General features: G+C 48.7%; 1 protein-coding gene across 1 annotated transcript; it reads right to left on the bottom strand.

Annotated features, from left to right (window-relative positions):
• Positions 1-476: 476 nt before the first annotated feature.
• KCTD2 (potassium channel tetramerization domain containing 2) lies at positions 477-15802 on the bottom strand (the record flags this gene model as incomplete). Its single annotated transcript, XM_082678983.1, has 6 exons — positions 477-3314; positions 4450-4575; positions 6671-6766; positions 11118-11209; positions 13740-13848; positions 15464-15802. 6 exons carry the CDS (start codon positions 15800-15802, stop codon positions 3285-3287), a joined length of 792 nt encoding a protein of 263 aa, XP_082535109.1. The 3' UTR covers positions 477-3284.
• Positions 15803-15879: the final 77 nt, after the last annotated feature.

Genomic DNA, 15879 nt, shown 5'->3' with positions numbered 1-15879 from the left:
TTTTGAGGATCCCACACCCCGCCTGATGCCTTAGGGATCAATACTTGACGTGCTGGTGACTCGATTCTCACCTCACGTTTCTTACCCCTCCTCTTCCTTGCAGAGAAAATGGGCACCCCGTCCCTTATTCTCTTCCAGGAAGACTTTTTTCCCTTGAAAACCACCTCATGCCCGCCCCCTGTCTCTTTCCGGCTCTCTGGTGGGAAGCCCATCTGTCCCCACCTTCTGTTTCTGGGCGCTCTCTGGGTCCTTTCAGATGCAGTCAAATGAAAGCCAGGAGGAAGAAGGCCCAACACCCCCTCAGGCAGTTTTAGCAGCAGGAGAAATCAGGGCTTTGTAAGAAGCCCTGCTAGAAAAAGGTGCAGTGAAATTCATCCCCTGAGGACAGCATGACAATCACCAATAGTGAGTGACAGCAGGAACCCAGGAGCTCGCAGTATCGGAAAACATACACCAAAGGTTTCAAGATTCAGAAGTCTGTTTCATGTCTTTATTGACCAGAGAGAAAAAAAAAGGGGTCACAGCATTTCAGACTTTATTCAAACACACAAATGGTAACAAAGGGCACCCACAAGTGACAGGCATGGTCCCTAAGGCCTGGCTCAAAGGCCATGCTGGAGGGTGTGGGTGACTTCTCAGCCCTACTCCCTCAGCATCTCTGTCCCTTCCTCCTCTGCACCTCACGGACACCCCTGAGATCAGTTAAAATTGTGCAGAAACTAAGTTACTCTAGAGGAGGTTGGGCCCTGCCTCACTGCCAAAAAAGAGCAGGTTCTGAGGAGAAGATGGAAGCGGGCTTCGGGGTCATCACTCAGGAGACGCCAGGCTGCTCCCTGGGTCTGGCCTGCATCACCCACGGCCTCGGACCTGGGCAGGGAAGGAAGCAGGGAGACACTCCCCACGTGGCAGCCCTGGGCAGCTGGAGAGCGTGGGTCACTGGTCATGTGATACCCCCCAGCCCATGGCCAGACCTCTGCCTGAAGTTACTCCCCCGGAGGGAGAAGGCTTTCAAGAAAAAAACACCAACTAGGTTCATAAAGGGCTTGGGTAAAACACTTTTCCAGAAACCTTAAGAAACGAATCACTCTCAGATTCCTGGAGCGTTGGAACAACTGAAATTGTCATGGGGTTGCCGGGAGGAGGGAAGCTTGGTGAAAGGCAGCCCTCTAGTTCCTCAGATCACTTAGCAAGGGGCTCAGCAGTCTTTTCGCAGGCTCCACGGTGGACCTCTGAGAAGCATGATGAAAGAAACAGTGCATCCTGAGGTGCTGGCCCGCGCCTCCTCGCTCCTCCTTGCTGGCTTGGGACCAGAGGCTGACCATCAGGTGAGCCCCAGAAAGCAAACCTGATTGGCCGCGAGGCCCCACATGCAGCTGCTTCCCCTCCTTTCAGTCCGACGGTTCTTATTCAGATCGGCCAAAGAGCACCTCGCCCATCGCTCTGTGCTACTCAGGGCAGCTTTTCCTTGACTCACTCAAAATCTTTTTTTTCCCTGAAAGATGACAGGATGGACATCTGTCACCTTTCTGAAGGGGTGACTGTTTTTATTGTAGGTAGAAGTTCCTCTAACGTTTTACAACTGTAAAAATCCTGGGCTCGGGCCAGACTTCCGAGGTGCCGACGTGCACGTTCACGTTGGTGCGCAGACATGGCGTGTCAGCAGACGCCCTGGATACACACTCCTACCCTACTCTACACAGACACATGAGGGCAATGTGCGAATCCTGGAGAAGGGTCAGGCCACCTGGGCAGGGGCAGGTCACAGGCTCGGAAGACATTTGGCTTAGTCGATAGTCATTTCCAAAACACCATGACCCCAGACCCACGCAGTAAGCAGCTGAGCTGTGGAGCAGAGAGAACCTCAGCTTTGAAGGCGCCCAGGAGCCATGGGCTTGAGGGGCTCTTATGGATGGAGCATTCCCCACGGGCACCTCCCCCTCCTCCAGACCATCTGCCACCCTAAGAAAGTCACCCGGGGCAAAGTCAGGATTCTCTGGTCCCTTTGCGTTCCACGACTGCTCATCGAGACTCAAAAGCTTAGAGAGTCCAGTTACCAGCTCCGAGGGCACAGCCCAAAGGAGGGCTTTCCTCCTCTGGGTCCAACAGCGTTTGATCCTCGACGCCTTGGCACTCCACAGAAAGAAGTGGTGGTGAGGGCTAGGTCAGAGACGGGGGAGTCCTCAGACTGCCCAGCAAACCCACACACACTATGGGGGATGGTGGGGGGTGGGGCTCACTGACGCCGCCCAGGTCAGAAACCAAGAAGAGACACAAATATCGCACTTTTGGTCAAGGCATTTCCAAGAGACGATCACAAAAATGATACCACTTTTGGATACGACAATATAACACATTTGGCAACTTTCAAAGAAAACAGCCGGCCCCACCCCAAGCCATCGAGGGTCCAAAGTCCCTTTACCCTCAGCCCCAGTTTAAAAAGTCAGGGAAGGAAGATGGGCCAATGCAGGGCAAGAAAAGGCTGCAGAAGCAGTTACATCAACTACCTAAAGCGCCTGTCTGTCTGTCTGATTCGGCGCAGGTGCCGCCTGCCTCAAACCTCTTCTTGGGGAGAAAGCAAGCTATCTGGGGGGTCCAGGCTGCTGGAGACAAATGACGCAAAGCTGAACATGGTAGCAGCTGGGTGCCCCGAATCCAGAGCTGCAATCCCCAGTCTCCAACCACCACCAAGGACACCCTATCCTCCCCCTCCTCCAAGAGGCTTTGTTCATAGGAATGTGGGGTACTCTGGCAACTCTATCCAAACCTCAGTTCAACAACCTGAAGCTAGAACCCTTTGCATCTGCTGCATTATTTGGGGGGGCATGGGCCGGGAAAGATGGTGTTACAAAGCGGCTGCTAATGTCCGACGTGGCCCACTCAGGTGGAAACATGGCACGGCGCAGGGAAAAACCTCTTCCTTTGCTCCAGCTTCCTTGAAGCACAGCATATGTGCAAAGACCTAGGCCTTCCTCTTCCCCTCCCCCTAGCCCTAGATCAGCTCCAGCTGAGAACCCGGCCCAGCTGCTCTCATAAAGATTTGTTGTAACATTGGCTAAGAAAACAGAAGCAGGTACTGAAAAGGTATTCTGCAGCCGGAAGCGGCCTCTGTCTTCCGGTTCCTGTGGGTGGGGCTGGGGTTCCTTTGGTTTTGACCAGAACACTTCTCCACCAGGGGGCCAGGCTCAGCTTTGCTTTGCAGTAGCTCGGTTACTGTACAGGAGCAAGATTTAACTTCACAGAGGTGCTCTGCTGGGTTGCTCTCTCGTCGGTTAGGACTCCGGACTTTACATCCGAGATCCTCTCTCCTGAAGAATCTGGAAGGGGAAGGTGGGGAAGAGGGCTGAGGCTTGGAGGCTGGATGCAGACTGCTTTTGGGCGGTGGTTGCTTACCAGACCGCCAAGGGAAGAGAAAGAGCCCCGGAGCCGCTTTCCACTGGACCCCACGGAGCAGCACGACAATCGCTGTTACCCCAGGAAGCCAGGCAACCGCCCCTGAAGCACTGCAGTTGTAAAAGACTTTTGCTGAACACGGCCACGCCTAAGTTTACGTGTTGTTGGACCACTTCCCCTGTGGGAAAGGACACGGTCCGGGCTCACCACATACTGATGATTTAGAAGCATGTATGTGTGTCTGTGTACGAGGGGGCACAGTGGAGGAAAAAAGGTAACAGTGTGCAACCATTTTCCAGTAACTTCAGGGCGTCAGGGGGCGGGGGAATCACAAAGGTAACCAAACTCCTTTTCTCTTGAGATGGCAGAGAAAGAGAGAGAGAGAGAACAGTTTCAAAATATAAAGGTGAAATACTTTCCAATTTTGAGTTTCAGAATTCTCACCTTATAGTAATTAATGGCCATAAGCTTTTTCATTGATTTGACAGAGGCTGGGAAAAGTCACCCTATTTTGGTTCACATGTCCTAACTAAAAGCCTCTGTCACTGCTCCAAAAGTCCTGATTTAATTTACAACAGTCAGGGGCTCCCCTGGTGGCGCAGTGGATAAGAATCCGCCTGCCAATGCAGGGGACACAGGTTCATTCCCTGGTCTGGGAAGATCCCACATGCCACAGAGCAACTAAGCCCGTGCAACTAAGCCCGTGCGCTACAACTACTAAGCCTGCGCTCTAGGGCCCACGAGCCACAACTACTGAAGCCCGTGCGCCTAGAGCCCGTGCTCTGCAACAAGAGAAGCCACGACAGTGAGAAGCCCGCACACTGCAACGAAGAGTAGCCCCCGCTCGCCGCGACTAGAGAAAGCCTGCGTACAGCAACAAAGACCCAACACAGCCAAGAAAGAAAAATAAATTACAACAGTCAAAAGGCCAAAATGAAGGGGAAATGCAAAGCTGGCTTGAGAAGGAAAGGGAAGAACCTGTGAGCAACAGTTCAGGCAAGGCCTGCGCAGGGGCTGAGAGCAAAGGGTCAGAGACGAAAGTCGGGTGAAGGAACTTACCTTTGCCTTCTCGCTCGGCTCAATGACAATGCCATTGGTAGAATTATTTAATTCTCTGGAGACAACACAGAGGAATTCTGCCTGATCCTCATTTCCATAGTTATAGGAAGATCCGATGCTGATTAGCTGATAAAACAAGAATATGGTGAACATACAAATAGTGATCTTAAAATATTTAAGTGGCACACAAATCAAACCCTCCTCCTCACTGAACTTTTGTTGTGTTGCTGCTCAAAGGATGAAGAATTCTCTGGGTCTATCAAGGCCCCAGGGGATAACTGGATCCCAGCTGTGCACCAGGCTTCCCCAAAGAAAAGTGTGAGTTCTGCCACTGTCCCCTCACCCAAGCACTTGAAACAGTGCCAAAGGCAGCAGCCAGGATTGATACGGTCACATTATTCCTTCTAGCAAACATTGAGGGGAAATAGAATGCTTCTGTGAATGAAAACGGACACTTGCTTCAGCCAAAACACCTACACAGAGCTGGCTCATCTTTAAGCAGAAGCCCTAGACAGGAGACCAGAGCTCGGGAGGCTCTGGAAAGCACCACGCGAGAGTCACTGAAGAGCTGCTCAAGCCAAATGCTGCTGCAACTTCTAACCTTTTTGGTGAATTGAACTCGAGCTCTAGTCTAAAGAGGAAATACGGATGCAGAGAGGGAGAAGCTGAGCCCGAGGGTGTGGTCATCCTGGCAAGTCTGCAAGGCCTCAAGTCGGGAGACCATGGCTGACTTGCTGTATGACCGGGCTGCGGACACCTCAGCCTTCCTGGGCCTTAACTTCCTCCTCCATGTAATGGAGTCAAAGGGAGCAGACTTGGTCCTCCCACAGCACATCAATAAGATGAGAAAAACAGCAGGATAAATTATTCATTAGTTTCACAAAGAATAGTTTTAAAAAGTTGTTATAGGGACTTCCCTGGTGGCACAGTGGTTAAGGATCCACCTTCCAAGGCAGGGGACACAGGTTCAATCCCTGGTCCGGGAAGATCCCACGTGCCGCGGAGCAACTAAGCCCGTGCGCCACAACTACTGAGCCTGAGCTCTAGAGCTTGCGAGCCACAACAAAGAGTAGCCCCCGCTCGCCGAAACTGAAGAAAGCCCGAGTGCAGCAATGAAGATCCAATGCAGCCAAAAATAAATAAATAATTTTTTATTAAAAAAAAAAAAGTTGTTATAATATCCTTTGTCTTTGAAACTTTATACCAGGGAAAAACTACTTCTGGAGTGGAAGTATGGTGACATTTTGAAGAACACCTGAACAAGAACTAGGCTGCCACATACAGGTAGCACTGATTCTGCAGTGGAGCTGAGTGTGAGGAATCATCCAGTATTGGTTCTGAAGACAGAGACACCTGTGTGTTTGATCTATAACATAATACTGTTAACACATAGAGTAACTGTTATTTAAGAAGGTAAGCTTATGGTGACAGTTCAGCTGACCTCTTAAATCTACCTAAAAACAGGCATGATTCATTGAATTTATAACACAGTCATTCTGTTCATGCTCAGCCTCCCTTGAAGACAACAGATGAACAATTCTGCCATCTAGTGGAAGAAAGCAGTAAAATCCTGGCTCTCAGACACTGTTTTGAGGCCTCAGTCAGGTCACAGGCACAAAGCTAAAGAAGAGAAACCCAGAGTGAACGGAAAGGACCTCGCCATCCTCCTTGATGTCTGATCCCTTCACATCACAGCTGTTCACCACGCCGTGCATGGTGGATGGCGCACACACTCGGAAGGATGAAGATCTGACCCTGGGATAAGCAAAGGGAGGGTTGTTGCTAAACCCTGGTCTTCTTTAGCTACTTATTCTAGAAGGTGTCAACAAAGCACTTCTTTTTTAACATCTTTATTGGAGTGTAATTGCTTTACAATGGTGTGTTAGTTTCTGCTTTAGAAACACAGCACTTTCGAAAGGAATCCCTCTGAGGGAAAAAAGCCCAGAGAGGCACTTTCAAGCCTAAACAAACTGGCTGGCTCTCTCTCGGCAGAACCACGCGGAAACTCTGGATATGAAGCTGGGAGACACAAGCCTACCCTCAGCTCTCCCCAACTCATCACGTCCTACCACGCAAAGAGTCCACGTGGAGCGGCTCTTTCTCCGTTTTGGAACAGGATCACACCTGGCCCCCACCCGACTCCCAGGGTGATTAACTGGCTACAGACGGTGACTGGCTCCGAGACTGAGATACAGGGCTGCTCCCACGAAAGAAACATTACCTGTTCGAATTTCCAACCATCAGACATAGTGGACACCATCTGCGTGAGCTCCTCTTCTTGGCACTGCAGGACTCTGTACACGTGCTTCACGGGGCCCTGTGACAACCACACACAGACTTTGAGGACCGGTTTCAAGGGCACAGCAGTTTGCAGCTGCCTCGGTGAGACTCTCCAAAAAATAAAGACTGGAAAGGAGTTTGCTTGGAATTTTTTTCTTGGCGGCCACCCACTATCCCCTTTGCAAGCAGCACTGTAGTTTTTCAATAAAAACTTACCCAAGAAGAAAATAAGGGGTCCAAGAACATGAATAAAATAAAATAATCCTGAACTCTGGAGGGATGAATCATGTGAGTGACCATATGCTGATAAACTGAAGACTTCATCTATTTCCCAAAGTAGAAAATAAGAGTAAAACTGCTCTGGACAAGAAAGTCACATTTTCTTCTTCAGTCACTATAGCTGACATACACGCTGAAAATGCAGACCATATCTTGGTTTATCCAGAATGATACCTTATATATGGGAATAATACATTAAATAGGGACCCCATAATATACACATGTTCAAGCTATTCTACCCTCTGCTGAAGCTACCTGGAAGTGTTTCAGTGTTACATGGTAACATTCCTGCTATATATATGTGTATAATAAAAAATATTTGGTCTTTGTTCCTGGTTCCTTGCACAGACCTCCTAAAACCTTTGGAAACTCGAGTGACAGAAGTATCTTTTGGGGACTTCCCTCGTGGTCCAGTGGTAAGACTCCTCGCTCCCAATGTAGGGGGCCCGGGTTCGATCTCTGGTCGGGGAACTAGATCCCACATACATGCCACAACTAAGAGTCCGCATGCCGCAACTAAAAGATCCCTCACGCTGCAACCAAAACAAACAAACAAATAAATAAATAAATGGGGGGAGTGTCTTTTGTATGCTAATGAGCTGGTCACCAGAAAGACTGAGGGAGTTAGAGGATTAGAACTTTCAGCCCCATCCTGTGACCCTGGGGGAAGGGGGAGGGGCTAGAGATTGAGTTCAATTACCAAAGGCCAATGATATAATCAACCTTCCCTACCAAATGGAACGTCCTGAAAAAAGCGATGGGGTTCAGGGAGCTTCCAGGTTGGCAAACACATCCGTGTGTTGCGCAGCTGGGGGCTGGCGCGTGCTGACTACACGGGGACAGAGGCTCCTGTGCTCAGGACCCTTTAGGACTTCACCCCATGAATCTCTCCATCTGGCTGTTCATTTGTATCCTTCATAATAAACTATAGTAAGTAGAACATTTCCTGAATTCCACGAGTTAAGTCTAGTAAATTACTGAACGTGAAGGGGGCATTGTGGGAGCCCCCGAATTTGTCACCAAGCCAGACAGAGTGCAGGTGGCTGGAGACCCAGACTTATGACTGGCATCTGAGACCCGTGGAGTCTGATGCTGACTCTGGGTGGTCAGGGTAGGGACAGGATTGAACTGTTGGTCACCCAGTTGGTGTCAAAGATTCAGAGAAAGGCCATTTGCTGGCCAGACTCAACTCTCTAGAACGTAAGTTAGAACCGAAAGCCAAAAGGCAGAGCAACTCAAATCGATGCCCCACGGCCGCAGCACTAAGGCCCCTGCACTTCACTGACACTTGTGATCTGGCCCATGGGGGACGAGACGCCAGTCACGAGAGAGCCAGGGTGGCTGCAGGGAGGCAAGCTCGCCAGATGGAAGTTCCAGTTCCCAGAAGGACAATTACAGGCGCACAGGAGGACTCGGTATTTAGCAATCTGGGACCATTCAGTGTTGGGTGCAAAGCTGCCCACTCACTACCCATCCCAGAGGGCATAAGGCACAAACAGCAACCCAGGTTCACAACAATGACTCCTGGTCATGGAGAGAGGGGTCAGTTGTGTTCAATCGGATTTTAAGGAAATATGGACTGTTCCCTTAAGAATGATGAAAACTTAACACTTTTTCAAAAGGACAAGCTGGCTTCAGCTACCTAGAAAATTCATTTTAGAACAACTTGGGGAATACTGGAAAAATAAAAGCAGCTACTGATCACCGAGTGCTACAAGCCCCAAGTGTGACACCCTTCTCCTCTAGTCTTCACTGCAGTCCTGGAAGGCAGGTGTTGGCTTCCTTCTACACATGGGACACTGGTGTTCGGAGCACAGTATCTTGCCCAAGCTGTACAGCGATTAAGTGGATTGGAGGTAGAGCTGGGACTTGAGCCCAGATCGGCCTGACAACATTATAATCTTTCTTGTATACTTTGTCCTTCTAAATGAGGTACAGCTACCATTAAACAAGGTGCTAAGGTAAAAAAAATTTTCTTCCATGTAAAATACAGGACAAATCTTCTGACAATTCCAATTACTCTAGTCACGCATTTCGGAAACAACCAGATGTCTTATATTGTAAGATGGAGAGCATCCGAAAGACCTGAGAGTGGCCACAGCTGTCAAAGTCCCAGGTATTTAAGATATCTGTGCTGCCTCTTTTTTATTCTCTTCCAAAGTAAACCATTGGTGCTCTCAAATGCACCAAGATTAATCACCTAGCAAAAAATACTACCAAGGACGGCAGAGTAATAGAATGGTGGCAGCCAGTAAAAGAGGTGTGAGGTCACTGAGAAAGGGCAGAGTAGGTCCCCCACATCTTGGGCTTCGCCCTATCGTCTGCCATGTGCGTCTCCTTTCAAAGCAGACAAGTTAAAGGAGATAACGTGTTTGAAGGGACAGCCACGGAAATCCACACTCAGCCTTAGAGCCACTTGGGACAAATGCAAAAGGGGACGTCATTGAACAACATCAAATCCATTGCCCAGAGTTCCACTAAATAAAGAGGACAGATGGAAAGATCAATTAACATCAAAAGGGTCTTGACATTCCTAGAATAAAAAAGCTTCCAACTGGGTATAAATCCACAAGCCTCAGAATCTAGAGAACTAATTAACTGCTGTCATCAAATAGAAATCTAACGATGCTCTCAAGGAATTTGCTAATGGCAAAGAACTGAGTGTTCAGGGGCCATGATTCGAATGGTTTCAAATGACATACTCTATGGTACCATCAATATTTATATTAAGCAATCAAAGGGGTTTTTTGGAATGTGGAAAACTGAGGATGAGGCAATATTCTCAGAACGTCTGATCTATTAAGTGTCTATAATAGTGAAAGATGCCATGTAAATATACTATGAGATGGCAGAAAGACTGGTGACACTAGATCATATTTCATATGGTAATCTGCAAACCAAATACAAGTTCATCTTTGAACATTAAAAAGAAGCCTTTCTGCCATTGGGCAGATGTAAGAGAACTAAATGAATAAGCCTTTCCACCTTTGCAAAGTGCTAGAGATAAAATGTATAAGAGAGTTCATTTTTTAGCATAGGTGTCCGTTATTCATCCAGATAATTCCATTTAGAGCCAGAAAAATTTTGATATCTGAAGTCTTACACAGAAAGAGCAAGGAACTATTTTTTACTTTTGAAAAGGAACATACTGCCTTCTTATTTCAAGGAAAATTCTATACTGCAATAGATTAGATCTCAAGGAAGCGACCACCACCGGTATCTGATGGGATAAGAGGCAAGTCATGCTGGAGTCCAACTCTGCCCCGTTACTGCAGCTAAACTCTCTTAAAATAGAGCCTAAATACACGAAAGGGAGTGTCTGTGTTTCTTGCTAGACTTTAAGCTTCTTGAAGGCGTGGACCTTCTCCTATCAGTTGGGGTCCCCAGGGCCTAACAGAAGCTATTGTGGCCACTTACTTAGGACACATGATGGGTGACGAGACATGAAATGAGGTAAGAGTGCCTCACTGCCTTCCGTTCTGTTCTCAAACTATGTGGCAAATTCTGTTTGATTTTTGTTACCATATCTACTAGGTTAGCATAAAAATCCAGACTTCATCATAAAAAGAGAAGCTTGACATTATTTTCTTCGAAGCATGATTCGCAAACCACTTGCAAAGTCTATGCCATGACTGGTTTCAAGAGGCTGTCAGGAGCTCGATGTGACATGGCCACAGGCTGAAGGCTGGTCCTAATAAACAGAAGCCAACAGGCGGAAGCAAGGCCTTGTTTGGCCTCCACGTGGACATGAAGGGAGACAGATACTCCGCCGGAAAGAACAGGCTTTGAACCTCAAGTGCAGTGGCTCCTCCCACTGCCAAATGGAGAGCGGCCACGACCTCCCGCTCTGCTAAGGGGACACGGGGCTGTTTCGTCTACTTTGTGATTTCTTCTCCTCTGTTTCCTTGTTCTGAACAAGGCTGGCAGAGTACACGCTGTCTGTCTGGCAGACGGGCGGTGTTCCGCACAGAGACCTCCGGCTCTACGGGGAAAGGCAGGGCTCTGGCCATCATCCAGAGATCACATCATCCATTTCAAGTCACACCCAGACACATGGACAAAGAGAGCCACTTGGGATAGCTTCCCCTTAAGAGCTCAAAACCCATTACCTGTGAAGTTCTGTTCTCGTTGTCCCGTATCCTTTCCTTAACAAGTCGCACGAGAGACGCAATGTTATAAAACTCCGCTTCCTCCAGCACACCTAGAAGGACCAAAACTGTAGTTAGATGTGTGTCAAGTCCCCAGAAAACGGCAGGAAGAGGCTGGAGTTCATGAGCTTGCTAAGAACTCTATCTTTCAAATGCAAGTCTAGTCTAACTCCTTCAGCCTGGGAAATGTTTCTTTGCTGTTTGGTGTGCACCGTGACCTCTTCCCCAATGGCAGTGAGTCAACAGTGCTCTGTTTACTCCGTTTCACCCCTGCAGTTTCCCACCTGGCACCTTCCCCTGCTCTCCCTGCACCTGCCCGTGAGCTGCAGGACACCTTTACCATATGTCACTTAGTTCCTGGAACTAGTCCCACTGGACAACTCTTGAGCTTGCAATTTCTGCCCAGTTTGTCCTAAAAATGACCAAAGGTCTGTGTGTTTGTGTGTGTGTGTGTGTGTGTGTGTAAATTTATGTGGACCAAATTTAACAAGATGCTTATTATTTGAACAATATAAGAGGCAGTCATTGAAAGAATCCCATGCATAGGACTTCCCTGGCGGTCCAGTGGTTAGGACTCGCAGCTTTCACTGCCAAGGCCCTGGGTTCAATCCAAAAGAAAAGAATCCCATGCTAAACAAAATCAAAGGCCTGGGCTTCCCTGGTGGCGCAGTGGTTGAGAATCTGCCTGCCGATGCAGGGTACACGGGTTCGAGACCTGGTCTGGGAGGATCCCACATGCCGCGGAGCAACTAGGCCCGTGAGCCACAACTACTGAGCCTGCGCGTCTGGAGCCTGTGCTCCAGAACAAGAGAGGCCGCGACAGTGAGAGGCCCGCGCACCGCGATGAAGAGTGGCCCCCGCTCGCCACAACTAGAGAAAGCCCTCGCACAGAAACGAAGACCCAACACAGCCATAAATAAATAAATAAAACAAAAACAAACAAAATATCAAAGGCCTGAGACAGGATAACTAAATGGGATGTGTGATCCTGCACCAGGAATAAAATTTGCTATGAAGACCATTAATGGAACAACTGATAAAATTAGAATATAAGCTATAGTTAAGGTGTTCATCAATATTAAGTTTCCTGAATTTGATAACTGTATTGTGGTTATGTGAGAGAATGTCCTGTTCTTGAGAAGTACACACTGCAGCATTAAGGGGTGAAGTCTGTAACCTAGTCTCAAATAGTTCTGAAATTAGAAGAGGGAGAGGAAAAAGAGCGGGGAGGAGGAAACAGAGAATGTACTGTAATGCAAATATGACCAAAAAATGTTAAAAATTGGTGAATCTGGGTAAACGGAGTTCTTTTCTCTAAATCTGAAATTATTTCAAAATGAATTTTTTTAAGGCATTAGAAAAGATGCTTCAGATCCCTCTTTTCAAGAAACAAGAGCACCCATGAGTTGGTAATTGCTGAAGCTGGATGCTGGGTGGAATTTACTGCACTATTCCCATTACTTTGTATGCGTTTGAAATGTTAAGGAGAAAAAAAAAGGGAGAGTGATTCCTCTTGACTGGTTTTAGCAGCAGTGTTCTGCAGCCACTTCATTAATTAGCACGGCCATTACAGCTTTCTCACGCAGAGCTAAAGCTCCCAGGTCAGGGTGCCCTGGCTCTAGGGGCAGGCCCCAGTCTTCAACGGAATGCCTCAGTGAGACCAAGATAGCCTTTTATTTTTTATTTTTATTTTTTTTTTAACATCTTTATTGGAGTATAATTGCTTTACAATGGTGTGTTAGTTTCTGCTTTATAACCGTGAATCAGCTATACATATAAATATATCCCCATATCTCCTCCCTCTTGCGTCTCCCTCCCACCCTCCCTATCCCACCCCCAAGACAGCCTTTTAGAAAGATGTCTAGACCCACTTACGGTCCAAATGCTGTACAAACCAAAAAGATGAGTCAAATAACGACGCACCTGACAACGGGCTGGAGAATGAATTAGGTCAGATGCAAAAATTTACAAGGAAGCATGAGACCAGTCTTAAAAGAAATGAGGCCAAGCCTTTATTATTATTTCTTTTACAGCTGCAAGTTCAAACTAAAATTGAAAGTACGAATAGCTAAATGTCAGAGATTTGTTGCTTCAGGCTGTGGACATTCACGGCTAGCAATAAGTAAATGTAAAAAGGGGTCCTGACAATTCTGCAGGTTCAGAAAAAACTCCAAAGCTATCTCCAAAGCTGAGCTACGTAGCTTCCTTCTCCCGAAGGAGGCTGAAGCGAACCGAAAGGGGCTCCTTCAAGACCCTCTCGGACGAGACCAGGTAATTGGAGGCTCCCTATTTATTTTCGTAAAGCTTTCCTACACTATCTACTGCACGTGAGTTTGATGAAAACCTCAAAATTCAAATCTCAGGACTTCCCTGGCGGTCCAGTGGAATGACTTCTCGCTCCCAATTCAGGGGGCACGGGTTCAATCGCTGGTTGGGGAACTAAGATCCCACAGGCCGCACGGCGCGGCCAGAAAAAAATAAAATAAAATAAAATCTGTGGGGAAAAAAAATTTCAAATCTGTGAAACAGCTCTAAAGATTTGACCTGAACTTTGAAAACGCCCAATGCAAACATCGTTCTTACCTTCTTCTGCCAACTCCTTCGTAATGATGAGCTTCCCATGGCGGAGGTAGTTCAGGATAGGACCAAAGTAGGTAGGGTCCCTGTCAATCAGATAGGCCCCTGTCTCGTCCTGTCAACCAAACATAAGGGTATCACTGTGGAGCTTTCAGGCTAAGTCAGGGCACGGTTTCCACCTCTCTGTCACAATACACGAGTGAGAGGGCAAGTTTTGCTAGATATTTATCACAAACTATTGGCAAGAAGCCTAGCTTTGTGTATCTTGTACTTCAAGATCATTTCAGGGAGGGTGTTACAGATGTACAGTCATATTCATCATCTAGGCATTAACTTGAACTTCTAAAATTTTTACTCTGACGCAATTACCAACATTCTTCCTTTGGGATACTTGTTATAAAGAAACCGAGGAAGAAAATGCCATAGTTGCATGATCTAAATTTTTGCTTGAGATGGACATTCTGACTTCTCTATTGTGCCTGAATCACATTCCTAATTCTAAGAAAACCTCTGTTCAGTTGGCAATGCTCCAGAACTCAGGGCCAACAACCGTGGGAGTCTGCATTGGCAGCTGTAACTCACACACTCCAGATCTGTGCCCACAGGAAGCTTGGCACAGCCAGGACTTGGCTCTGAGCAGTTTTAATCCTACTCATCTTTACAGTAAAGGGAACAAGAAGAAACTGGCTTCTACTGCAACAAGGACAATTTGGGGTAGATCAAATAATTCCTTTAGAATAAGCAAGGTTTTGGAAACTCTTTAAAGTTAGGGCAGGACAGGTTTCCTTCAATCTGAGATTTATTACAGGAGAGGCAGGAGATGAATAAATGAAATCAACCAATGTTTACCCAACTCTAGCTCTGTTGCAAGGTAACAGCTAAGTGCTCTATGGGATACAAGGCGCTGTAAGCAATGATCAATGCTTTTAAGTCGGAAACTAAAAGATGAACGTGTAAAGTTAAAAAAACAACTCAGACAACAGCTCAAACTGAAAACGGGTTAGGCGCCTTGTCACCTCTCAACTCTCTGGTTAGCAGCCATGCAACTTGCCCAACAGCACTCTCAGGGTTTCATTTTCCCTGGTCTTAACGGGTCAGCTTAGGTTTGCACTGGCAAATGACAACCTCTTTCCAAGGAACGTATCTGATCTCAAATATCGACCTAAAACAATGACAGTTACCAGACAGGAGCTCAGGGACCAGGACCACAGGAAAGAAGTGTGATATCATGAGAAGCACTTCCTGCAGCTGTCGAAGCCATCATCAGACCCAGGCTTTCACCCAACTTGGCAGAGGGGTCCGAGAGGAAGTCTGAGAAAGCTACAAAGATGCCTTAGCTCACCCTGACCCAGTTCTGGATGCATCTGGCACAGGCGGTGAGGGGCTGACGAGGAGCCAGGGGAAAACTCATGCAGACCTGAGGGGCTGGGATGAGAGGTGCAGAGAGGAATACGGAGAAGGGGTGTGGAATGGGTTCTCGTGGGTGAAGGTGGGCACAGTATGGGGAAGGAGCCGCTGAGAACGAAGGGTGGCGTCAGAGAGAAAGCCCGCGTGCGCCTGAGGATGGGGGAGAATAGCCCCGGGGGTTAGCCTGGCGGGGAAATAGGAGGAGGAAGGGGTCCCGGCCCGAGGTGCCCGCCAGTGAGAAGCGTGTTGCAGGAATCGGGGGACAAGCCTAGGAGGAACGAGGGGGTCTGAAGGCCGGGGGCGCGCCCGAGGGCGGGGCACACCTTGTCTGAGTCCAGCTCCGGGTCCTCCTGGCAGCAGAGGCGGCAGAGAAAAGACTTGGGCTCCCGGCCTAGGGTCTGCCTGGTGGTCACGAAGTAGGTGCCGCCCACGTTCAGCCGGACCCAGCGGGCGGCTCCACCGCCCCCTGCCCGCTCGGGCGGTCCGGGACCCGGCTCCAGCGGCTGCGCGGCGGCGGTGGGCTGGCGGCCGTGCCCGCGGGGCGTGGGGCCAGCGGGGCGAGGGCTGGGGGGCCCGCGACCCGGGCCGCCACCGTCGCCCAGCCCACTCCCGCCACCCCCTCCCAGCCCCGCCATCGCCGGGTCCAGTTGCAGCTCCGCCATCTTGGGCCGCCACCGCCGCCGCCGCTGCCCGCGCGCCGCCGGGCCGGCCCATCTCTTGGCAGGGAGAGCCGGGCCGG

The sequence above is a fragment of the Grampus griseus genome, assembly GCF_964374135.1.
Source record: "Grampus griseus genome assembly, chromosome: 20".
Taxonomy (NCBI): Eukaryota; Metazoa; Chordata; class Mammalia; order Artiodactyla; family Delphinidae; genus Grampus; species Grampus griseus.
This window is presented reverse-complemented; position numbering and strand designations above follow the sequence as displayed.